Here is a 25,548-nt window from a genome sequence, read left to right on the forward strand (position 1 = left end):
GTACCCTGATTACATGCAGTAAATTAATAACCAGTGATCATGTGACTGTTCATCAGTGAATAGCCCTTTTTGCTCTGTGTGCTCCTCGTCTATCTGGATCTTGTTGAAGTTTTTTTTTTTTCTCTTTATACAGTTTAGGGAACAGTTTTTATTAAAGCAATACCACCTTAAATCAGCACTTCAACACATTTGCATTCAAAGTGCAAAGTTATATTAAAGTAAAAAAATGTTTAAGCTATTTTAAATGCTGAAGAAATGGCTTACAATGGAAGCCGCTCCTTGATGATTAAAAGTTTGTTTCCTGCATAATCAGCTAGGTTCCTCAGCACTGTCTCTGATGTCCTGTTTTAGGGTTGCTCCTTTCCCAGGGTTCTTTTTACAGGGTTCCATGGAGCCACCCTTGTGTGTGCTCCATGGAACCTCTTCTCCCTCCTGTTCCTTGCACCTCCTTCCTCCATTCTTTCTTTCTACTGCAGGCTAGTTGATGGACAGCTCCCGGGGACTGCTCGATGCTTTGTGTTCTTGTACTGTACAAAAAGTTCAGGGAAGCCGAGTTGAGAGAGTTGGTGCCATCTGTTCAAAAAACTGGTGACTGTAGTTGCATGGGCACATGTAAATAAAATATTTTGCTGGGCAATATATATTTGCATTCAGTGTCACTCTCCAGCTACAGAAGCTGATGAAGCCGATCTCTGCTTCATCAGCTTCTCTGGGGGTCCCTAGGTGACATTAGGGGTCTTGGAGACCCCTGATGTGTCCATAAAGAGGACCTGTCATGTAAATTAGCTATCACATAGGGGGCTTCTTAGCCCCCCATGTAATAGCAATAAAGTTGTGTGTAAAAAAAACAAAAAACAGTAATACAAAAATTAAAGAATCATAAAAGAAAATTAGAAAACAATTTTTTTAAGTCACCGCCCCCCACATACACATGCAGATATGCGTCGGGTGTGCCTACGTGCGAAAACAATGATTGCGCTTATTGTGCCGCACATGTTACATATCGCCGCAAACGGAGTGAGAGCAATAATGTTAGGGCCATTAATCACTGATAACACTAAACTGATGAGCAGTTTTAAGTGTCGCCTATGGGTCTATGGGCGTTTTTTGCGATTTTGTGGCCGCGCGCAATTTTAAGGCTTGACATGTTTGGTGTCTATTTACCCGACGTGATCCCGACTTTTATGTTTTACCAAAAATATGGGTAAGAATAAATGTTTTATAAAAGAACGTAGGGAAACTTTTTTTTTGTTTTACATTTACGGTACTTTTTTCATTATAGAGTAAAAAAAATAACCCCCCTTTCCCCCCCGTGGTGATTGTATACCTCCAAAAGAAAGCTCTATCTGTCCCCAAAAAATGTTAACATAAATTGCAAGGCTATAGTCCGGTCATGCTGACTGGTGACATTTTTGACTGACTGGTGAGACACCCTAACATTTTTCAAGCCCTGTATATATTTGTTTAATCTGGATTCATTATTGAAGAAAAGGTTGCTAGTGTAATGCTATTTTCAGCTGGCCATACATATATTTCAGTCTTACAGTTTTAAGAAAAGAGCAGTTAAAAGGGTAAGCAGAAGTTTGTAAATATTCCTTTAGTTATGCTATGTGAATGGGAACAGGTTATCCCTACCGTACTTGGATGTAAACGTAGTAATGCTTTTGAAGGATGTATGACCGTAGATTTTAGCCTGTGAAGCCTAAAATCCAGCTTTCAAAACTAGTAAACGTGGTCACAATTTTTTTTTTTTTTTTTAGTTTTATACAAATACAGCTTTCTCTGACGTTTATAAGAGGTGGAACCCAGGTGTTGTGGGCGACCACCAGCAGTAAAATTATCCATTTTATTAATTTAATTTTTCAACCGACTTCTTACATGCATAGCAGTTACAGCTTTTTGTCACCAAGCTGAATACCTTTAATGTGTTTCTTGACTTAAAAACAGAACTGTACTGTATATTGCAGCTTACCATCCCTCAAGCTAGGTACACATGGTTGGTTGGTTCTCTCAAAATTTAGGATGGATTCCACCATCTACTCTGAAGAGCATGAATGAATGAACCTCCTGCTGTGTATATTGTATTCTGACAGCGATGATGGCTGCTGTCAGAATACCCGAAACAATGCTTGTAGCTAAGCTAATGGGCTGTAAGCACCGTTCAGCGATTTCCAACATGCTCCTTTGGCAAAGGTCAATCTAATGATTAGCTTCTGTTGAGGAGATAGGGTCACTTAAGGATTGAATTTCTGCTGAATGTGATGTGGTGGCTTTATTCATTTTCTGCTTATAGGCTTTTTTTGCATGTATTTTTTAACCTGGCGATCCTGACACATTACACTTCCTGTTCTAGGGTGACACCACACATTCTGAGCAATGTAGGAGGATCTGTGTTGTCTTCTGAGGACAGGACTACAGAACACCTCTTCTCTGTAACAGGGCAGGTATCCTATAGTGCATAGAAAGAACTTTAAACAATGGATAACAGTCAGCACAGGCAGGGGACATGGTTATCAGCCCACAAGATTTCTGGCAGGATCAACAGGTTTTTTTTTTTTTCTTCTTCTTGACAACTAACAAAATTGTTTTCAGTAGTTTATCTAAGGGAGCAAATAAGAGAAGTTCATTTTTGGGGTTTACATACACTTTACATTTGTCTTCATTAGGCCGGCTTTCTTTGTAATCTAACTAGAAGCAGAGGTTTCTTGTTATATAAATACTCTTTCATGCTCCTAAATGTAGTGTATAACCAAGAATGCCGTTTGTTTTTCCTGCAGTCCTATGCTGGGAAATATGTTCCTGCAATCGGCTATTACATCCACATTCACAATCCAACCGCTAAGGTTAAAATCAACTTCAAGGGGATTGCCATCGGAGACGGACTCTGTGATCCTGAAGGGGTAGGACATTTTAATTCAATTTTCCTTCTGATCCTTTTGATCTACAAATGGAGGTGGAATTCCTTTCTCCCCTTGCACAATGTTTTGATAAAGCATGCACGTTCCCATAAGACTTTGTAGTGTGTCGTTAACAAATGCTTCAGATTGTAAGTCCGTTTGTACGTTTGTGTATCAAGTTCAGGCTAGAAAGGGTTTAGCATCGCTGATTGCCTTAACTGATTAGGATTAAACACAAACCACACTTAAATCAGGCCGGGGAAATACGGTAGGTTATGCTAATCATTATTATGTGTATGTTGCACAGATGTTGGGTGGCTATGCTGACTTCCTGTACCAGACTGGCATGGTGGATGAAAACCAGAAGGATTATGTCCAGAAGCAAACTGACATGGCAATAAGCTACATCAAACAGCAGAAGTGGATTGACGCTTTTGACGTAGGTCTTGGATTCTGTTGCTATAGTCTGTCTGATTTTATTGAGGCAGTGTATAAAGAACAATAACCAACTGCAATCATTTTTTTTTCTCAGGTCTTTAAGCTGAAGTATAATCTGTTTATAATTTGCTTTCCCTGTTCACCCCAATCAACATGCTAAAAAAAATGTTTAATATCCCAGGTAATTTTGGGAATATTGAATTATCCCCTCCATTCTGCGCCCACACCCCTGCTGTACTTGCCTTTGATCGAATTCTCCTTCCCCTCAGCCCGTGTCTGTGTACTACCCATGCTCTGTACACAGCAGCGCACCCTGTATTTTAAATTTCGCTCACAAATGGCATGCACTCATTAGTCCAGTCACCTGACCACAATGCCCAAGAAGTGGGGAAAGTGGAGTTACCCTTTAAATAAAACCCTTCCGTCTTCATTACATTTTTATATTCGACTGAGTGACATCACCACTTTGTACTTCTGTTTTCAATGCAGGCAAATCTTGGCTGATGTGAGGGGCCAGCAGGGTGCTGTATATAGCATTCTGAAAACATTCTGAAAACATCACAGCATCCTGCCTCGGTACTCCTTTTAAGAGCCTTCAACCTTTATGCATGCAGTGGCTCATGCAAGGAGTTATGCAAATATCAAAATGTCATCATGTGCGGGTGTCCTTCTGGAGCAGCGGGCATTTCTAGGCAGGCTGTCCTGGTACATCTAAAGAGTCCTCAGCACTATTGCAAGCTGTGGGCTGACTCTTCATAACATTAAAATGCTATGATGGGTGGATGTCAGTCCAGGGTAGTGCATTTGCACTCCGTCTAGGAATACAAATTCCTAGACGGAGTGTCCGTGTGATGCTGAACCTCCAAGATTGCAAGAACTAAAGGAGCGTGCCAGGGACTGTTAGGCTGGGGCTGACAGGGCTAGATGATTCTGGACTAACCCCCCAGTCCTGGGCTCTATTTGACTTGCTGCAGCTTCCACTGGATAGTATGAGAATCTCAGTTTGCAGTGAAATCAGTTAAGCTTAAATCTAATAGTTACTGCACTTTACCTATCAGTGCTGCCCTCTGCACTGCCTAATGAAGTAGGCCTGATACTTGAATAGTCAAACCAGCCTTCTCATAAACCCATGCATTCTCTTTCTGTGTATACAATCCCATGTTCTGCATTCTTTTTCTGTTTGTTTTGGCATTTGGTCACTGTGTTTGCTTTACGGAGATGTTTACATAACTCACTCTTTCCTGAACTGTTTTCTTGTTGGCGAGTAAATACTTTAATTTTTCTACATCTGTCTGGTCTAGAAGGAAGGAAAGTGAATAACATTTAAAGTTGGCTTATTTTCATTATACAATGTGATCCAGCCTGAGGTTAGGGGCTGCTAGGTGGAGATGGCTATAGTGAGGGAGATGGTAAAACAGGGGCTTTAACTTATACTGGTCATTGGACGAATTTCAGCCGATGCAGCATTTACCTAGTGTGTGACCCCGTCAGGACCCCCATTAAAAAAGAAAAGTAGATTTTTCAGAGTTCTGTCGAAGTATCCGGGCCAAAAAAATCTCTTCCGAACACTGGCTGCAGTAACTTTTCAGTAATTCTTACGCCGGAGACCCCCAATCACTGTCATAATATAATGGTATAATGGACAGGCAGAGGGATTCCCCCCATCTATGCAAACTGCAAAGATGAATCAAAAGCTTTCAGACTGCTGGCTGAAAGAGAATAAATCTATAAGTGTATGGGCAGCTTGAGTAAGGGTATGTGCACACAACACAGGTCTCTCCAAGCGCCATGTTTAAAGTATGTTTTTAAAGTGAACCCGTCAGTCATTTTAGACAGTTTGAAAAATGAAAGTGCTTAATAGCAAGCACTACAAAGTGCCTCGCCTGATACCGTTGTTTGCCAGAAAAGCCTCACTTTTGAACCCCTCTAAGTCCTGGTGTAACCTTGTTGTTAAAGCCACAACTTAATTAATTTGGCAAGTGAAATTACCTGCTCCAGGCAATTTTATTTTGTTCCTCTTTTCAGATAAAGCAGAGGGTTTCAAGCAAATATGTGGGTAGCCTGGTATTATGATTTATCTAGAGGTGTGTATATATATATATACTCATAGGATTTTATGCTTGGTGTTTTTTCTTTAGGTGTTTGATTCATTGCTGAACGGTGACAGGACCTCTTACCCTTCATTCTTCCAAAATGTGACCGGTTGCAACAATTATTTCAATTTTCTCCAATGTCAGGTAAAAAGTGTTCAGATTGTTTGACGTTTATGTGCACACAACTTAACCCTCTGTATCCCAACAGTTTGAAAATTATCTGATGTAAACTTTCTGCATGCTGGAAATTCCTTGGTCGTGAGGCATTTCAAATAGTTTGGTTGTTGCTGGACAGATTACCCGAAGAACATATGTATATATTTTTGTGTATAATTAGAAAAAATGTGAAACAAATGATGGTGTTCATGTAAGTATCCTTGTGTCTACCTTAAATGGGCGCTGAAATAGCCAATGGATGGCACTGCATTAAGGCTAGGTTCACACCATTTTCTGGACCAGATCTGGGATGCAGTGCATCGCGTTTGTGCCGTGTTTTTACCACGATTTTGCCGCTTTCCGGAGCTGTTTTTTTTAAAAAAAAAATGGGCTTTCATGTGCGGTCCAGGGATTTTTTATGCGTTCCAGACAAAATGAGACATGCAGTATTTTTCTGGTCTCGAACGGACTGTGCTGGTCTGAACAGAGGCCAGAAATAGCGTAGGGATACATTGGGATGCATTTTGGGTCCAAAAACAATCTGGTCTGGAGATTGTGGTGTGAATGGGCCCTCAATGAGATAACGAGGTCACCAGCACACCAAGGGTCCAGTTCATCGATCCGTCTTTTATTGACGTTTAGATAAACATGGTGTTACAAGCAAATGCAAGATTTCAGAACCACATGCGGTCTATTCGCATTGTTTTGCCGGATGAAGGGGACCGCATGTGGTTCCGAAACGTTGATTTGCTTGTAACCCCATGTTTATCTAAACGTCAATAAAAGACGGATCCATGATCCTTGGTTCTTAAACTGGTCCCTGGAGCCTCTCTTCCTCCTCTGCAGCAGTCTAAGGTTCCTGAGTCATCATGTTCTATACACAGAGTGTATAGGATGTTAGGAAGCAGAGTGACATACCCATAGCTGCAGCAGAGGAGGGGACAGGCAGGAGGGAGCACTATGATAGTTCTTCTTTAAAAGCTTTGTAAGGTCCATTTCCTTGTTTAGGAGATTTTCATAGTTTGAGCTTCACCATCAAGTGAAGGGGAAACTAAAATGTTACCGTTAATGAAACGGAGAAGGACAAAGGAGACCCATTGTGACAACAACTCTTTAAGGTGGGATTTGTTTTCCTTTTCTGATTTGTCTCTGGAACAGGAACTGAGAGGAATGTCCCCAATGGAGACACAGATTGCAATGTCAAACCTCTGTCTGAAAGAGGTTCTAACCCTTCCCCACTTATCCAAATATAGTTTGGCTAAAGTTCCCTTTAAAAAATGATCACTTGATGTTCACGTGATATGAGCATTTTTATGGAAAAAGACTATTCATTTTGCATGCCTTAGACATTTGACAAAGTATAGAAGATGCATGTGATTAACCCATGTCATTTGTTTAGCCCATGTCATATGTTTAGGTTATGTCATGTGATTAGCCCATATCCTATACACCCACTTTGTTCTGTTGTGTACATTGTCATATTTCAAGGGCTATGGATGAAATGGACACAGCTTACAAGATGCAGACTGAGCTTTAAGCAATTGAATCGCTTTAATCTTCATGCTTTGAGGATTTTAAGCCTAATGGCCCTATCATATTTAATTGGCTGTGTAATTAAAACGGGTCTTTATTTTCTCTACTTCTGAAAGACTTCGCTGGAAGAACTGCATTAATATTGTGTACATGGCATTAGGTGCTGGTGTAAACGATTACTTTTCAAGTGTAAAGTAAATGTTACCCTTAATTGCCCCTTTTTTTTTTATTCGAGTATGCAGCCTGCCTGTAAGCATAATATCGCACAGTAATCACAAACTGCTGTTATGATCTTTTTGTGAGCCGCAAGCATTTAAAAAGCATTTGCATTTTGCAACATTCTGTAGCACAAGAATCAGTTTGGGGTCACTGATCTACATTTGCTGGCAGATTCTGTTTTTAAAAACAAACAAATCTCTCCAGTAGTTTTCAGTCCTGCAACTCCATGACAAGGAGTTTAGATCCTCTTGCTTTATTCTCTACAATGTAAGATATCTGAGAACGCCAAAAGGTATAGACCCTTTCACAAATGAAATCGAAGCTGGTCGGAGCATTAATACATTTGCTTGGAGGACTGAAGTCCAGCACAGAGATTCAACAAAACTTAAATGTAAAATCCTTGGAATAAAGCAGACATGATGACAATTTGATGCAGCCAGTTATAGCAGACTGATCTAAAGGAGCCCTTGGAGGGAACATTTGGTAAGTTATTGTTCTGCTCCAAAATTACCTTCTGCTGGCAGCCTGTGCTTATGGTGCTCACCCCCTTCTCCTTTTACAGGCACATTAGGGTAGCAGAGCCGATTCTGTGAGTTGGACTATTAGTAACGGCAGTGGGATCTCCAATCCAACTGCTACCTGCACTGTCACTGCCACCTTCTATAGTACACCCACTCATTGCTTCTATAGTGGATGAAAGACCTATTCACTTGTACAGGATGTAAAAGTTGCAACCAAGCCTTGCTATATATCCATTGGCACATATGTTAAGTGTATAACTTTGTGTATGCTTTGACACCATTTATGACTTCTAATTTAGTCACTTGTTGATTGCAGGAGCCAGCAGACCAGGGGTACTTTGGCTTGTTCTTGGCACTCTCAGAAGTGAGGAAGTCGATCCATGTCGGTAACCTGACCTTTCATGATGGATCTGAAGTTGAAAAACATTTGCTTTCAGATGTGATGAAGACCATAAAGCCGTGGTTGGCTGTGCTAATGGATAATTACAGGGTGAGTGTCCTACAGCTTCAAATCTCATTACTCAAAGTAACAATCATGGCATGACCAGTGGTGCTCTAAGTCCTGCGTGCTTAATGGCCTTTAAAATGGGATGAAAGGAAAATGCTTAACATCTCCTCATGTACCACAGCAGGAAAGGCTTCTGCGCAAATTAGGGGTTCACTGAATAATTACTGTTTGCTTAGACCATGAAAACATCACCTGGTGAAAAAAAAGAAATCAATGAACTGGCCACTAATGCTAATAACAGACTACAAAAGGCTATGACCTTTTGGCTGACCGGTTATTACAGAAATACTGCTAGTTTAATTTGGTTCCACACAAGCATTATAGTTCTCCAGAGTCTGGTATTTGCAGTACGACATTTCCAAGATCGCAGAACGTCTGAGGAATCAAATTAGGCAGTATAGCGAGCTAGGTTATGATGAGGTGGGTTAAGAGGGACCAATAATCTTCAACTATATCAGAGCAAAGCATTGTATAGATTTTCTAAAATGAAAGGAATCTGAATGCTTCTTACTATCACAAATCCAAAGGGATTTATTTGTGATTACTCATTACTCCAAATTACTCATTTTTGTATAGTGGGTGAGGCTATACAGGCCATTCCTTTTTACCCCTGGACCAGCTGTGCTTCCAGAATTGCTGGTGTATAGTAAAAAAACAACCTAATGTTCTAGAGATCTATATTGCATGCTACATGCAGCTATTTCATGCTTCTTGGTCATCAACAGTGTTGTGTATGGAAATCTTGGGGACCAAAAGCCATTTTAATCAAACAAGGGATAGATGTTCTATGTTTTGGATTTGTGATATGATGCATGGAGATTTCCTTCAGTTTTCAAAAGGCCCTATTCTGCTTCATACTGTTTTAGCGGAGGGCTTTTGACTGCTTCTAGTCCACCACACTAACCTTTTTGGTTCTGTTATATTGTTGGCCACCAAGCTGTACTCAATGGAAGCTATAGTTTCTACACACAGCACTTGTGATAGCAAATAGGCTTTATCAGTACTGTAAACCAGCTTCTCCCACTACCTTCAAATAAAATCCTTTATTTTCTAAGATACTTGTAAACATTTCTGGGTAATCGGGCAAAGGATATGTATAGAAATGATAGCGGTATGGTGGCTAAGTTGTTAGCATTTTTGGAATCCCATAAGGGACAGTGTCTGCATGTAATGTATGAATGTGCTCTTGTTTGCTTCGCTTTCTTCCGGGTGCTTTTGGCTTCTTCCCAAAGTCAATTACAGGTAAGTCAGTTGGCTTCCTCCTAATGACCCTATAGTGTGTGTGGTAGGTGCAATAGATTGTAAGCTCTTTTAGGGGACCTGACTGTTGTCTGGGACTACAAAGCACTGCATGTTGTGTTCACATTATATAAATACTGCATAGTGGTTAGCACTTCTGCCTTGAAGCACTGAGGGCTCCCGGTTTAAATCCCATGCGGGACACTATCTGCAAGGAGTTTGCATTTTCTCCCTGAGCTTGCATGGGTTTCCTCCTAAACTTCAGGCATGCTGGAAGGTTGATTGGCTCCTGTCTAAATTGGCCATAGTATGTGTGAGATAGGGGCCTTAGATTGTAAGTTCCTTGAGGGCAGGGATTTATGTGACTGTGCATTGCCTAAATTGTCAGCACTATAATAAATACTAGTAATAAATCCTGGATTTAAAGGATATGTTCACATTCTCACTAAATGTAAAAAAATGAACTTACCGTCCAGCACCCTGCCACCTCTCCTGGCCCCCATTGCACAGACCTGTGTGATCTTCTACCAGCACTCCCATAGCCCCTATGTTATCAAGAACACCTACAACGTTTTAATTTGTTCACCTTACAGAATAATGCTTAAGAGGAGACATGATCGCAATTTATAAACTCATAAATGGGGATAGCAATATTGGGAATCCACTTCTTAAACCAAGAACTTTGGGGGAGATGCGAGAGCACAACAAGATGTTGTTGGCAATGCTGCACAAGGGTTTGTTTTGTGTGGTAAAAATGTGGAATTCATTTTTCACAGATAGCTGTGTTGGCGGAGAACATTAACCGCTTTAAAAAACACTTGGGTGAGTTTTTCTCAGTTTACAAAACATAGCGGGTTGTTGGAATTCCTAGCAATAGAAACACACACACACACACACACCATATAGGTGGACTTGGTGGACCTGTGTCTCTCTCCAACCTCCCCTACTATGTAACTATTAGGGATGCACCAATACCGATACTAGTATTGGTATGTGTGCTAATACCGAGTATTTAGGCGAGTGCCTTGAGGAAACAGAGCCGGCTTCCCGGCCAATCAGGAAGCCGGCTGCAGGTAATGACTCGCGGCCCGGTTTTCTAACTGGCTGGGAAGCCAGCTCCATGCGGTTTGGCCAGCTCAATGCTGATTGGCAATGTACGTCCACCCGCTGGGAAGGGTTTGTTCGTCCGTATTTTTACGATGGACGGAAAGGGGTTCATTTCTGAACATGTGTTCTTTTAATTTTAGCTTCAACATATTCCCAGTGTTTTCTCCTTCTAAAACACTAAAGGCAGCAAATCTTCCTTTTATTGAGACTATCTGATCCATAAGTGATTTATAGCTGTGACTTTACCCAGAAAATTACTGTTCTGTAGCAAACTAATTAAATTAACTTCCAGCTGTCTAAAGAAAACTCTTGCCTGTTCTAGAAAGGCCGATTACCATGACCTTGTTCTGATAATTATCAGTGCATAGAAAATGACTTGGGTTCTGGAAAACCAACAAGTAATGTATTTTAATGAACCAGTGACCCGCTGCACTATTGAAGGTAAACATTATTCAAATTAAGAGCAAGGCTGGAAGGGCTAAAATTCTACATATATGGCAATTTGTAACAAGCCAAGCAAATCACCTTACAGAGGTCAGAAGTAATTGGTGGTTGAGTTACTGCAATTTTCTTTGTAATTTGCACTTTTCCTAATGGAACATACTAAGGGATTTAGTAAAAACTCACAGGACCTGATGGTCACAAAATCATTGGCCGATAAGTAGCAGAGTGTGTGTATGGCCACAGTTTTGGTTAGAGTAGGGAAGTCTGTGTTTTGTTAGGGAGATTTCCCTTTACTTCTGCCCTGGGGGCACAACGAAAAATGAGAGGCATTGCCCCAATTGTCTCTTGGACAGTTGTCACCATAACAGTTGTCCCCATTAGAAGTGAAACTTAGTGTGCATTAGAATCTGCAGCAAGTCAGATAGAGCCTTCCTTATTTCCTGGCTGAAGGACATCCAACTTCATCTATCCCTTTCCTGCCACTTTCATTTATTAGATTTCAGTACTTTCAATTATGGAAGCTCAGCATCACATGTGGCCATTACTTAAGGTGGCCAACATGCAAATGCAGCCTGTCTAGTCATGCCCACTTCTCCAGACTGACACCTGTGCCCATGAAGGCGCTTTAAAAAAAAAATTATTTTAAACTATTTATTTTACTATTATTTTATTAAAGTTTTTTTCACACTAACACAAAGATAAATCTGTTATTCAATAGATACAAGTACAAAAGTAAGATACAAAGGGTAATGTTATTATACTAGACATCCATGGACACTAAAACATCGGCATATATCAATCAATGAAAGCGGTCACTAACCCGGAAAATATAGTAAGTAGAGGAGTCCCAACAAGCTAATCCACCTCTAGCACCCCCAAGGTATTCGACAACTTGGCCTTCAGATACCATTCTGTATATTGAAACGGTTTTACAATCGAAATCACCTCTGTGGTAGAAAAGGATTTGGTCAAAATGTATCGCCATCTGCGAAAAAAGTACTTTTGGAATTTAGCGTCCAATCTTTCCTTACAGAGTAACAACTGTAGATCCTTAGTGACTTCCTGGATAGTAGGTGAAGAGGATGCATTCCATTGTCTCATGAGACATCTCCTCGCCGTGAGATCCCCACGCAAGAAGGTTGACTCAGACCATCCGATGGCAGAGAAAAGTAAACGCAATACCCTCTATTTATGCCCCGGCAAAACTACCCCACACAGGCACACACCAGGGGGCCACATTTGTATAAGACAGTATACAGGACCTGAAGCAGATAAAGAACATGGTAAAGCAGGCATTGGAATTAAATGGCATCAATAAGCAATAATACCCAATTTACCATTCTCAGCGTTTTCGTTGTTTCTGCTGTGTCCCTGCAGCGCTCTCGGATAATTTCATTGACTTGAGGAGATCGCAGCTGCAAAGGAGTAGGGGAGGGAGACTCAGTAGCTGTATCCATTTGAGATAAGAAAGAAATTGCCTCCATAGGATCCTGAAACAAACAGTGACATCCTCAAGGAGTTGTAAAGTGGAGTGTAGCTGGATACGCCAAGGTAAATCTGGTTCGCTTTTGGAATAAGGTGGAACACATTTTGTTGAAAGGTTTCCTCTTCTTTGCCACTTCCGCCGAAATTAGCAAAGAGTAAAAGACTATGGCCGCCCACCTTCAGTGATCTATCAGCACGGTATTTCTGTAAAATGCGTAACCTATCCGCATAGTTAAGGTAATGCGCTATAACTGGTCTGGGCAAGGTGGTGTCCTCCCTAGGATGTCATAGACGGTGAGCCCTTTCCACAACACGAGGCGATAGGAGTCCCAGGGCCTCAGGTACAGAGCGAACAAAGCTTGTCCAGTACACCGGGCTTGTATGATTCCGGGAGACCCACAATTCTCAAATTTACGTCGGAACGATTTTCTAGAGCATCAATTTTTTCCTGCAGTGTGATAGTCTTTTACATGGAGAGCTGAGACTGCGCCACCAAAAGATCATCCTCCAAGCCTCTTTAAGAGCTCTAGCATGTGACGAGAGATCCTTACAGAGCTCCTTACAGAGCTGTGCAAGACCGTGCTGAATAGCAGTTTCCACCACAGCAGTGATAGTGGGTTTAAGCAGCCTGGCCACAGGCGTAGCTATCCCTGCATCAGCCGGATCATCAACCCCATCTATGGAAGAAACTGGAGATGGGCTGCGCCCGAGGGGAGACTGACATCTGTCCGCCATCTTGGCCACATGAGGCTCCTGAGAAGCGCCCTGTGATCGTGGGGGGGATCGTGGACTGAGCAGAGGCAAGGAGGTGGTCCATACCTGTCCACCCGATCCCCCTTCTGAAGTGCAGAGGAGGTAAGCTGAAGCCTGGGGCTGATTTTATATAGAGAGGAGTGATCGGGGAAGGAGCGCTGATTCCCTGCTGCTCTTCACATGGCCACTGGAAGTCCATGAAGGCATTTAATGTTTGCATAACTCCTCCGATGAGCCACTGCTTGCATCAGGGCTAGGTGCTCTTGAGGGGAGTACTGAGGCGCAGGGTGCTGTGATGTTTTTAGCAACTATGTAAGGATTAAAATAAAGGAATAACATAACAGAGAATGTAACAAAAGGTGCTGAAACACACATAGGTGGACAGTAACGCCCCAAATTCTCATACGGATGGGAACAGTCAGCCAGATTCTGGCTTCCTAGATGCTTCAACATAGAGGACGCTCTGACTCCACCTAGATCTATTACCGTTGGGTTACCAGAGCTGTTAAATAAGGCTGATATTATGCCGTGGTTAGTTACATTAATGAGATCATAACACACTGGTGTAGTTTGCATTACAGACTTTTCAGGTGGTTATTGATGATATAAAAAAATGAGGAATTTAGAATTAGTTTGCTAATAAAATAGCTGTATTTTAAAAGCACCCAGAGATAAATAACTTGATGTAGCCCATTTCTTCCAGGGTTCATTACACACTTTGATTTTGAAGATCTGTATTTACAGTATAAAATAATTGCAGCCAAAGTCCTAATCCCATAATAGAGCCAGTGCCCCTTTGTAACATGAATTCCATGGAGCTTTTGACATGCAAGGTACAAAGTGCCTCAGGATAGGAGCTGCCTGTTCAGAGCTTACCTAGCCAGGAAGTGATGGTCATAAAGCTGTATAAACTGTCATTTTCTCATCTGCAGCTTGTTAAATCCCAGCTAATTGCATCCTTGTTCTGCTCTTTAGTGGTTTCCAGTTTTTGGCAGCTAATAAAACATTTCTAAATCCTGAAGTTGAGATGCTTTTATTTTGGTTTTGGGATCTTCAGAAGAGGCTATTAATCTGCAGGTTGGAGAATTCAAGCCCTAGAACCATTTCAGAAAGATTGAAGTGAGGAGGTCTGCCAATTAGTCTAGTTATAAATTATCCACCTTCATTATTATCAGTCTTACAGTGTGATTTATGTTTAGTTTATTTTGTTTGCTCTGATGCTGGTGGCATCTTTCTATAATGGGGCAAAGTGTCAGAATGCATGTTCCAGTGTGCACTGTGTGAACTAGACTTTTGTCCAAGCTAGCCTCAGAGCAAACTCCGTTGCAGATAAAGGGAGTATTCAGATACCAGCAAGTGTTTCATTGTATCGATTTTGTTGGTCATACATGATGGTTTAATGATCATTTCAATGAAGGGTATCTTTTCAAATTCAGTCGTACTGAATAGATAACTTCATAGATAAAAAAAAAACCTTCGTTTTACCTTCGTATTTCTTTTGTCGCGTTGTAAGGCCCACATCACACCGGATCCGTTGCCTTACCCTTCGTTTAATGGATGGTAACGCAAAGGCAACAAAAGAATGGGTGTGAACGGGACAGTTCACACTGCTGCGTTGCGTTGTGTTGCAGTATGCTGCTCTGGAAAAAAAATAGAGCATGCTCTTCTCTTTTTCAATGCAACATGTCAAAACCGCTCACAAACGCATCACAAGCTAATACAGTGAAGTATGTCCACTCGGGAAATAATACTTCACATAGAGCTAGCAAGAAAAAGAGACGTGATGGAACGCAACGAATTGGAAGGTACAATCGCAAGTCAGTGGACCCCTTGTTGACATGCGAGTACTTTCCTATTTTGGTGTGAATGCACCCTAAAACCCGTTTTTAATGAAAGATGTTCAGTTTTGCATGTGTGGCCTGCATTATTGATTCAACTCAGGAAGTTGGCTTACACTATTGAGTTAGATATTTAAAGTGGTAGTAAATGGGAACCACAAAATTCTAATTTTGGGCCCCCTGGAGGTGTTTGCCATAATGTGCTAGTATGTACAGCTTATTAGCACATTATGGCAGACTTACCTTGCAGGTGATCCCCTCCATTGCTACAATGTCTGCTTCCTCCTCTGCCATCGACACTGCCCTCTTCTCCCGGTCTTCTTCTGGGTTCAGCGTCTTTCGCTTCTTGATTGATTGGGCCGACATGCTTTAAAAACTCCTGTGCTTTGCACACATGAGTTACCGGTACTTCATCTCGGCACAGGACCTTGCTGAGATTGCTCACCGAGCAGCTCGTGTGTGGCTCAGTGCACTTGCGTGCTGACAGGCAGGGAGGAACAATTATGCCAGAAGAGAAATAGAGACCCTTCTGCCCTAAGAGATGCACCCGTCAGTTGTTTGTTTGACTTTATTTCCATTTTAAATGATAGGGGTTTTCTACTTCCTAAAATTGAACCCTTTTTTTTTTTTTTTTCTCTTTCTCGGCCATTTTTTTTTTTTTTTTTCCCCTTAAATCCAAAAACTTTAATCTTGGACTTGTGCTACATCTGAGAAACTGGTATCCTAGCCTGTCCATTGAGATTTAATAGTCTCAGTTTTCAACAGGGATGTGTTAGAGGAACTCCAGCTATTGACAAAATTAACCACTGCAAGGATTGTTTGTTTTGGTCTGTGGCTGGATTAAAGATATACTTGACTTGGCGGTCTAAACCCCTCTCACATCCTTATGTGTAATACCAGTCCATTCACCTGCATTGAACGTGAGGACGTGGAGGAACAGATCACAGCCGGAGTGGAGGGGGAGAGAGGTAAGCGATGACTGCCGCACGACCGTGGATCAGGTGAGCATATCTCCTGTATTCTGGCCCATAGATCAAAACGAGCAGATAACCCTTGCAGTGCTGGGGAAGTAATTATGTCAATAGCTGTGAAGCTTCTGCCTTCACATCACTAATATAGAGTGAAGGTCCAAGTTTTGAAAAGCTGAAATTCAGGCAGATATAAAAGACACAAATGAAAGCAGCTCTGTAATCATGAATACATCCATAGGGCTCATGCACACGAGTATTAAAATACTTACATCTGGCATAAAATTCCAGCGTAAAAAACACGTGCGTTTTGGTGTAATTATGCATGTTCTAGAAGCATGTCCGCATAAGCCAATTCTATTGACTAGAATATTCATTTATTGTAGCCACTGGAATCGACTTGCATACACAGACATATACACATGTACGTTATGGCAGCAATCTCCCCTCTGAACGTGGCTTTGGGGCATTTTATTGTTATGCCTCTTAACACTGCTCTACAATACAGATCTAAATGCCACAATGTGCATGGCCACTTTGGCTAATATAGAGATGCATTCAGAGGCATACAAAATGCCTCTAAGGCCTTATTCACACTGCCGCGCATATACGCGCGTACGTATGTATTGTACCATATGCAACTTATGCAAATAAATGGCTCCATACACACAGCTGCGTATGGAGCCGTATATATGCGCAAAAACAGAATGGAACAGAGATGCATCCGTGCAGCGTATCTCTGCGTATTTACGCGCACATACGCGTTTGTACGTGCATGGATGCGTACAGCACATTAAAATTCCATTACGAGTGATGCATTCTGGGATTGCAAAATCATACCCTATTCACATTGGTGGTATCTATTCCCTGTCATATTCTTTCTCTCCCACACACAGACTTATTCTCTGATTTACAGGTCTGGCTAACAGATGTTGAATGAGATCTGTGAATGATAAGTGAGGCCCTTAAGATCGGGGTTCTAAAAAGTACTATTTTTTTTTTTTTTTTGCTTTGGCCAATTCTTCGTCTGAGCTCATACTATGGAAGTTAATAGGTTGCTGCTAGCAGATTTGCCTGGGACAGTCAGTGTGCATTAGCCACTTTGCACTGTAACTTACTTTATCCTTGATTAAAACATAGCTGAAGCTGGTTCTGCATATCCTCTATTGTGCTTTCTAACCAGTGATTACTTCTGTGATAGGAACGTCATTGCCAACGAAGACTTTTAGGCTGCTTGAAACAAACAAAAAAAAAAGTATTGACTTTGATCACCTCCAGGTATTTTGTGTTTGGTGGATGTGAGGTACTGTGTTGATGGTGGGGAGTGGCTTTGCACCCAAGGTCTATGAGACCATAGTTTAAAGTAAAAAAATGCATTTTTAAGATTTAACTCAAATAGTTAAGTACCTTAACTATTAACAAACATCTACCTTATTTGTGCATCATTTAGCTGTAGATCCTCAAATCATCTCTGAATTGGTGCTGAAATTGTCCTTCCTTCTGGAGGGTGGCTACTTTTGTTCCCCATGGTCCCTGTGTGTGTTGTAAAGTAGCCACCGCTCCAAGCTCGCTCCTGTGATGGACTACAATCTCACATTCAGTTTACTAATTTGTATTAAAAGTATTGTCTTTCGTGGAAATGAACTTGGCGCGGTGGCTACTTTAAAGCGCACAGGGACCACCCTCCAGAAGGAAGAACAGTGTCAGCATGAATTCAGAGATGATTTGGGGGGTATACGGTTGAGTGATACACAAATACGGTAGATTTTTGTTAAGGCACTTGAATGCATTTTACTTTTAACTGCTGAGTTTAGTATCACTTCAGTGTGACTCCACTAATGCCTACAGAAACTGCAGGAATGATGTAAAGACCTCCCTAATCCTCTACCCCTGTACAGTACATGAGGGCTTCCAGTCTTCTGGGAGGCCACACTCTATTTTAATGTTTTTCTTTCGGGAAAAGACTTGTAGATCCCATTGTATCAAAGCTAATAATACACAGGCTCTTGGTGTATGAATATTCTTGGTTCTGTGGTACAAATGTTGGCTGTTCACACAAGTTATGAAAAAATGTCAAATATATATACATGCTGTATATCATGGCCTATGCACAACTCTTCTATGGAAGCCCTTTACAGTCACAGTGGAGCTAAAATAACTCCGTACATGGAAGTGTCAGGGAGTACTTCATTTGATGAATCCCTGCCCTCTTCCTACAAAGTCCAACTCCTTTTTTTTTTTTTTATTATACCAATGTATTGTGATGAGTCCAGTAAACTATTCTGCTGCAACAGACGTATGGGGGTAAATGTGTGAGCTGATGTTCCTACTGAAGACAATCATAAGTACTTATAAGATGTGGTGCGTTTTAGAAGATTCCCTAAATGTTAGAGAAGCATTCTTTTACATGAGTGTTTAGAATAAGGCTGATGGTAGCTTTCCAATAAGTTATTGCACTATACTCCTCGCTTCTGTTATTTATTTGTGTTCCTGGAAGGCGTCCTTATGATGGAACTCCTGTAGTTAACCTAGTCAGCAGCGTGGAAAAAAAATACTACGGTCTATTTTACATACCATAAAACAATGAAGCATAATAATTACTTCCATACTGTGCTGTGTAGTAGTATATCTTTAGTCTGTGTGAAAATGTTTGTGAAGCATGTTTTTCCATATTAATGGACTGATTTATAAAAGCTGGAGAAATTGATATGTTATCCACAGTAGCCAGTTAGAATACTGCTTTGATTTGACAGCTAAAATCTGATTGGCTTTTATTCCTCTACTTCCTTAATCATTTAATTTATACATTTAAAACTTATTTCACCCTGGCCAGTCGCTGAGAGGTCTATGCTAGGTATATGGGCTGGCGAAGTGGATAAATATTTAGGGACATCTTCTAGGAAGGGCTTTTCCTCCCAGGCCTTGCCTGAAGAGGTGGTGTATGTGAGGGATACTTGTCTTTGCCGAGGGAGGGAGTCCATGTGAGAAGAGAGCCTTGGTCTCTTAAGCTTGTTGTCTGGTGAGGGTATATTTCCAGGCACAGGTCCAGTAAGTGCTTCTAAGGTCTGTTGCCTCAGGAAGGAAGCTGAAGACGAGATCTGTCTGGTCAATTGCCATTCTCGTTAAAGTCTCACAGCTAGCCTGTGAGAGGAGCTGTAGATACTTAAAGGTAGCTGTCTGAGCATTAGCCTGGGGCAGAGGCATAAAACTGTTGAGTCCACTGAAAATATATTAGAGTAGAGCGATTGTTTTTTTGCTGCACTTTTTGGGAATCCTGTACCCCCAACCTTCTGTCATCTACATTTGTGGGCCAATAAAATCTAAAAAAGACACGGGAAGTCTGTCTGTCACTTTTCAGGGGTTTGTGTGCCACTGAGCGCAAAAGCCAAATTAGCAGTAGAAAGGCTACTAGAAGCTGGATGATGGAGCAACCCTTCCGCTTGGTGGGAAAGGCCAAAATGGAGTTTGTGTAGAGCAGGGGTCTCAAACCTCCGGCCCTCCAGCTGTGGTGAAACTACAAATCCAATGATGCATCGCTCTTCGAGAGTCATGTCTGTGGCTGTGGGAATCTTGCAATGCCTCATGGGATTTGTAGTTCCACCACAGCTGGAGGGCCGGAGGTTTGAGACCCCTGGTGTAGAGGGAAGGTAGGAGGCATACACGGCACACCCAAGGGGTAGAGACATGGTTATCATGTGTGGCATTTGTGAAGCACAGATGAGACTTATTCAAAAAACCACCAAAGTATGTACAGTACTTGAGTGTGAACACAGATCTTTTTCCAGAGAAAGTGTATTTCAACCCTTAACACTTATTCTGTTCTGAATAGTCAACTGAGCAAATACTATAGCTGCCAGACAATGATAAGATATTATGCATATGCACATCCATAAGTTTTTCTTCCAGTAAATTTAGTCTGCTTTTCTGCTGCCCATTCTTACGTTATATATTATAAACGCAGAACTACAATTGCCCTACATACAGATATTTGTATTCCAAACCCAGAACATCATGTATTCTACTATAACCTGCATAGAGACCGCATAGAGTAGTATTCAGACCTTAAGTATGTACTTTTATCCCATTGCTAAGATGTGCCAAGATCAACTGCATACCACATGACCCAGCAAGGGTCATTTAAAGTTGCCCTGTCATCCAAACTACTTTTAACTTCGAACACTTTTACAGATTTTACATAGAGTGGTTTCTGTTTGATATTCTATTTCATTCCTACTTTCTGTCTTCAGGTCCTCCTGTACAGCGGTCAACTTGATGTCATAGTGGCTGCTCCTCTTACTGAAAGGTTTTTGCAAACTGTGCCTTGGTCAAAGCTAGAGGAGTACAAGAAAGCTGAGAGGTCAGTCTGGAAGATCAGACAGACTGATACTGAAGTGGCTGGTTATGTTCGAGTCGCTGGAAAATTTGCTCAGGTGAGACTCGATTTTTTAATTTTATTTTTCTGTATGGGTGTTGGGAAGTGAAGTCATTGATGTTTACTTGCAGACATTATTTTTGTAATAAATCCTAAAGCACCCTTGCCTTTCTTTGGCTTGCAGTGCTAAGGTCATGTGTTTCATTTAGGGCACTTTATGCATAAAGGTTAATGTTATCTCCATCTTTGCATGGGCTTTCTTTGTGTCTTATGTTGTCTTTCCACACTGCTCATTCATCAGTCTTCTTCCAACCCAAATTGTATGTGTGTTGTGTGACACTTAAGACTGCCCATACACTATTAGATTTTTTTTCTCGGGTGAAGTAAAAAAAATCAGATTCCATCATCCCTGCTAAACAATGTGAATGGCTGAATCTCCCGCTAAGGTGCTGTTGTATTTGAACAGTGGGCACCTATCATTTTCAGTGTACATGAAAAGTGACCTGAAAATGTTCAGTCCAGTCCCTCGACAATTCGATTCCGTAATTGACATTTGTTGAGATGGCAGGGCGGCGCAGTGTAAGACGTTGATTCCTGTGAATTGGACAAAATTCTAACAGTGTATGGCCAGCCCTACACTGTAAGCTCTTGCAGTATGGGTATGTCTGTGTGCTCTTTAATGCACTATGGCGTGTGTATGTCTGTCTGTGTGTATGTGTTTGTGTGTATGTATATATACATATATTTATATTTTATACACTCGCACTGTATTAGGTGATGTGTGTTGTATTTTGCACTTGCATTGATCAGCCATAACATTATGACTAGAGGTGTACCAAAATGAAAATTTCAAAAACGAAATGAAAAAGTCAGGCTGAAACCGGAAATGTCGGCGTGTGCGTGTGGGTTTTTCTGTTTGGTTTTGTTTATCCCCTAACCTTTTCAAATTTAAAAAAATGTCATTTTTTTATAAACTTCTAAATTTTTTTTATATATTATATTTTTTACTAAATATTTGTATTTTTTTACTTTACTGTCGGGTGCTCTGGGGAAATATTGGGGGTCTAAACAGACCCCTGATATTTCCCTTTTAAAATAGAAAAAGATTGAGAACACAGAGTCCTCAATCTCTTTTTCTGCAGCCCCCTGTTATAAATGAACAGGAATCCTCTGCAGGAGTGTTCCTGTTCATTCATAACCTGTGGAGATAGTAGGTTTACCATGTCCACAATCATGAATGAACAGGAAGTGATGTAGATCACTTCCCATTCATTCATAATTGGGGACACAGTAAACATGCTCTGTCCTCAGTAACTTACAATCACTCCGCAATCGCTGAGTGCTTGTACCGGCTCTCCATCCTGACTCACTGTCACAGGAGGCTGAGCGAGCGATGTGGGGAGGAGAGCTCACCCTCTTGTGACAGCACTGACAGCCGTCTCCACCCCCACACCGCTCTCCTAATCTGTCACATGAGGCTGAGCGGTGTGGGTGGAGAGATGCCAGCCGCTCACAGCGCTCTCCTCCCTGCACCGCTCGGCCTCCTGTGACAGTTTCTCTCCTGCCCGCTGTACTCTGTGCTGTCAGAGGGGACACAGAGCAGAGTCCAGCGGGGAGGAGAGAAAGCAGGAATGCAATGCTTTTTTGGCCGGAAAGATGGCACTTTCGGCGTTTTGCCAAAAGTGCAATTTTTTGGTCGATATGTTTTGGCGGCCGAAATTACGGTGCATTCCTAATTATGGCCAATGAGAGATGAAGTGAATAACCTTGATTATCTCATTACAATGGCACCTGGAAGTGGGTCCGATATATTAGGCAAGTGAAGAATTTGTCCCTGAAATTGATGTGTTGAAAGCAAAAAAAATGGGCAAGCTTAAGTATTTGAGTGGCGTTGAAATAACATTATGACCACCTGCCTAATATTGAGTAGGTCCCCCTTTTTGCCACCAAAACAGCCCTAACCCATCAAGGAATGTACTCCACTAGACCTCTGAAGGTATGGTGTGGAATCTGGCACCAAGCAGTCAGCAGCAGACCCTTAATACAATGAGCATCACTTAATACAATGAGGAATACCGCAAATCTACTGAGAGGTGACACTGCATTTACACATATAGAGCAGCACAACAAAAACCTACACTGCTCGCTGCAGAGGAAATCTTGAATTCAGTTCCAATGTTTTGCGTTGGTGTGCACTGAAAACACATCGCAATGCACTGCAGACATAACAATAACATTGAAGTAAAAAAAAAAAATAAGCAATGCTCTGCAGCAAACACTTTCTAATCCAGAAGAAACTGGCTATATGGAAGCTCTGTGCACCACGTATGACACAGCAACTGTGATGGACAGCCCCTTTAACCCAGGGAGTGTGGCTATAATGCTCAGTGGGTCTTGTGGGGGAAAGTGTAATTGCTGCAGTGTTGTTCTTTAAAAATTCAGATGCACATATTCTGAATCGGAATTAAACTGAATCGGCAACACAGGTCTTTGTTTTCAAAAAATAAACGGCATATGTTCTGTTTAATAATATTCTTTAGGTATACAAACTAAATTGCATAAAGGTAGGCCAGAAATGAGCAGATCGTATAAGTTATTATTGGTGACTCCAGCTTACTTTTGCAAATTTCTGAAAACCCCAGGACTTCTTGCTTGAGTGTAGTAACCATTTTTATTTTCACTGGCAATAGCCTATTTCATCCTCTTTGTGTGTTTTAAATCAAAAGTATAAGATGTTTAAACGGCAACATCTGGTTCATATAAAGTAATGTGGACAAGAGGATCTGATAAAGGGACCATGTATACAGCCATCGGCATTGTGCTTTGTAAGAACCCTAGAAGCCTTGGTGTCTACTATTCGGCAGAGTCGCACGTGGGCCTCAGGATATTCCAGCGTGCACACTGCAGAGTCACACTTGGCAGGAGTCAGAGGAAAGCCACAGGAGTGCTGTCAGTAAACTGGCAGAGGTTGTAATCTAAAAGCCTTGAGCTATTGCAATCTCTTGCCACACAATTAGTTCTGACAAAGCTGCACATAAAATCACTTCAGGATTCCAAGAGCATTTGTTGCTTGAAATGTGAGACGTGGGATGCCAGCCTTTACCCTCTTGGGTTTTCAGGCATGTGAACATAGAGTTAAATTATAAAAAGAAAGTCTAAAATGAAGCTTCTAAAGTGCACACAACAGAAACTGCTTAGTTTCCATCTGGTGCATAGTTTAACACTGGGATGTTGCTGCTGGCTCTGTGGTGACATTGAGAGTTTTTGTGATTGTGATGAGAAGAACAAACACAAATAGAAGATTGCTTCCACATGCTTTCCACAACCGCTTTTGCTTTTTTTTTTTTGTAAAGGAACTCAACCATTCAGACTATATAACTTGGAATGATACAGCATTGTCTGCTGGTGTTCTTTTTTTAAAACTGTTGTTCAATCCAGTGATGCAACACGTTTACATCGACACATTTATGCAAAATCCAACTGGGCCAAAGGACTTGTTGGTGGAGGGTCTGTGTGATAAAATCATTTAGGGCTTGTTCACACAGAAAGCGGTGCGTTCCAGAGCGGTAGCTGAGCAAGCCCTATTTTTTGCATTTGCAGTGGAACTGAACGCAGGCAAAGTTTTTGCTGCTTGCGGTATACTGAGACGCCGCAGTGAAGCGGATCCCGACAATTATGCCGGGATCCGCCCAGCTGCGTGACTGACAGCTGGCTCTGCCTATCTAGAGGCAGAGCCAGCTGTACCCGCCCCCTCCCCCGTCCGTTCCGCCAGTCAGAGAGCCGTGACAGGATCGAGAGGTGAGCAAACGCCGGTATGTGTTCGCTCACCTCCCGATCTACTGAGCCGACCTGTGACAGTCTCATTGTCACAGGTCGGCTAGAACTAAGAGGTGAGTGAAAAGCACTCGCCTCGTAGTTCTCCTTTAAATCAATGTAACTATATCAAATATATTCTATATAACAATACAAAAATATATTCTATATATAAACCAGAGAATCCTATATTCCATCTAAAGTGAGATGGTAAAGGAGAGAAGATTCATCCAACACAAAGCAATAGCCTTGCAGATTAGAATGTTTCTGGAAGAAAGATTCTAGTTTAGTAGGGCGATTGTGACTCATCAGGTTAAGCAAAAAGACAAAATTTGGGTGCGTAAGGAGAGGTTGTTACAGATTAGCAAGAAGATCAATAACTTGTTTCCAGAAATGAGCTATGACTGGACAGCTCCAGGTCATTTGGGAGATGTCGTCAATCTGAGGCCTGGTTCACACCTCGGCGTTTTGTAGCGCGTTTGAACGCTCTGCAAAACGCTCAAACACCGAAATCCAATTATTTCCTATGGGTATGGTTCACACCTGGGCGTATTACAGGCCGTATGAACGCGCTACAAAACGCCCTACGCCCAAAGAAGTACAGGAGCTTATTTGGGGCGTTTTTGTCGCGCATTTCCATTGGGATACAGCCAAGTAAAAACGCGCGTCACGAAACGCGCGACAAACGCGCATATTCGATACGCCTAGGTGTGAACCCAGTGAGGAAGTATTGTCTTCATCCCATTTTGTGCAGGGGAAGGAGGTAAATAAATCTTGTGTACAATATAGTGAATGCATTTATTTTTAACTGCTGGAAGGACTAAATATGTAAGGAGCAAATGTCACCCCCCACTCCTTTGTAGTCAGGCTTTTACATCTGTTCATAATTGACCCAGTAATGCCTGTGTTGTATCACAGTGGTTTGTGAAGGTTTGTACAAACCACTGAAGACACCAGATTAAATACATTCTATTTGTCCAAACTGTTGTAGTCGGCAGCATAAACGTGTTACTACAAAAAAGTTATCAAAAGTGCCATTTATACCTAAAGACAGGCACCACAAGGTGAGAGGTGCCACAATTATGGATCAGAGGTGGTAGAGCCTGACTCGCAGTAATATGCATCCCCTCTGAAATTTTTAAAAGGATGCATAGCCAGTTATAA

The 25,548-nt window shown here is 41.6% G+C and overlaps 1 protein-coding gene across 1 annotated transcript in view; it reads left to right on the forward strand.

Annotated features, from left to right (window-relative positions):
• CPVL (carboxypeptidase, vitellogenic like) overlaps positions 1 to 25,548 on the forward strand; it is a 72,083-nt gene that overhangs the window by 23,904 nt on the left and 22,631 nt on the right. The window contains exons 7-11 of the mRNA XM_018574605.1: positions 2,778 to 2,900; positions 3,205 to 3,336; positions 5,474 to 5,572; positions 8,174 to 8,347; positions 20,447 to 20,629. Coding sequence (XP_018430107.1) covers positions 2,778 to 2,900; positions 3,205 to 3,336; positions 5,474 to 5,572; positions 8,174 to 8,347; positions 20,447 to 20,629 — 711 coding nt within the window. The remainder of the gene's footprint in view (positions 1 to 2,777; positions 2,901 to 3,204; positions 3,337 to 5,473; positions 5,573 to 8,173; positions 8,348 to 20,446; positions 20,630 to 25,548) is intronic.

This window comes from Nanorana parkeri, unplaced genomic scaffold (assembly GCF_000935625.1).
Source record: "Nanorana parkeri isolate BGI_ZX_2015 unplaced genomic scaffold, ASM93562v1 scaffold4, whole genome shotgun sequence".
Taxonomy (NCBI): domain Eukaryota; kingdom Metazoa; phylum Chordata; class Amphibia; order Anura; family Dicroglossidae; genus Nanorana; species Nanorana parkeri.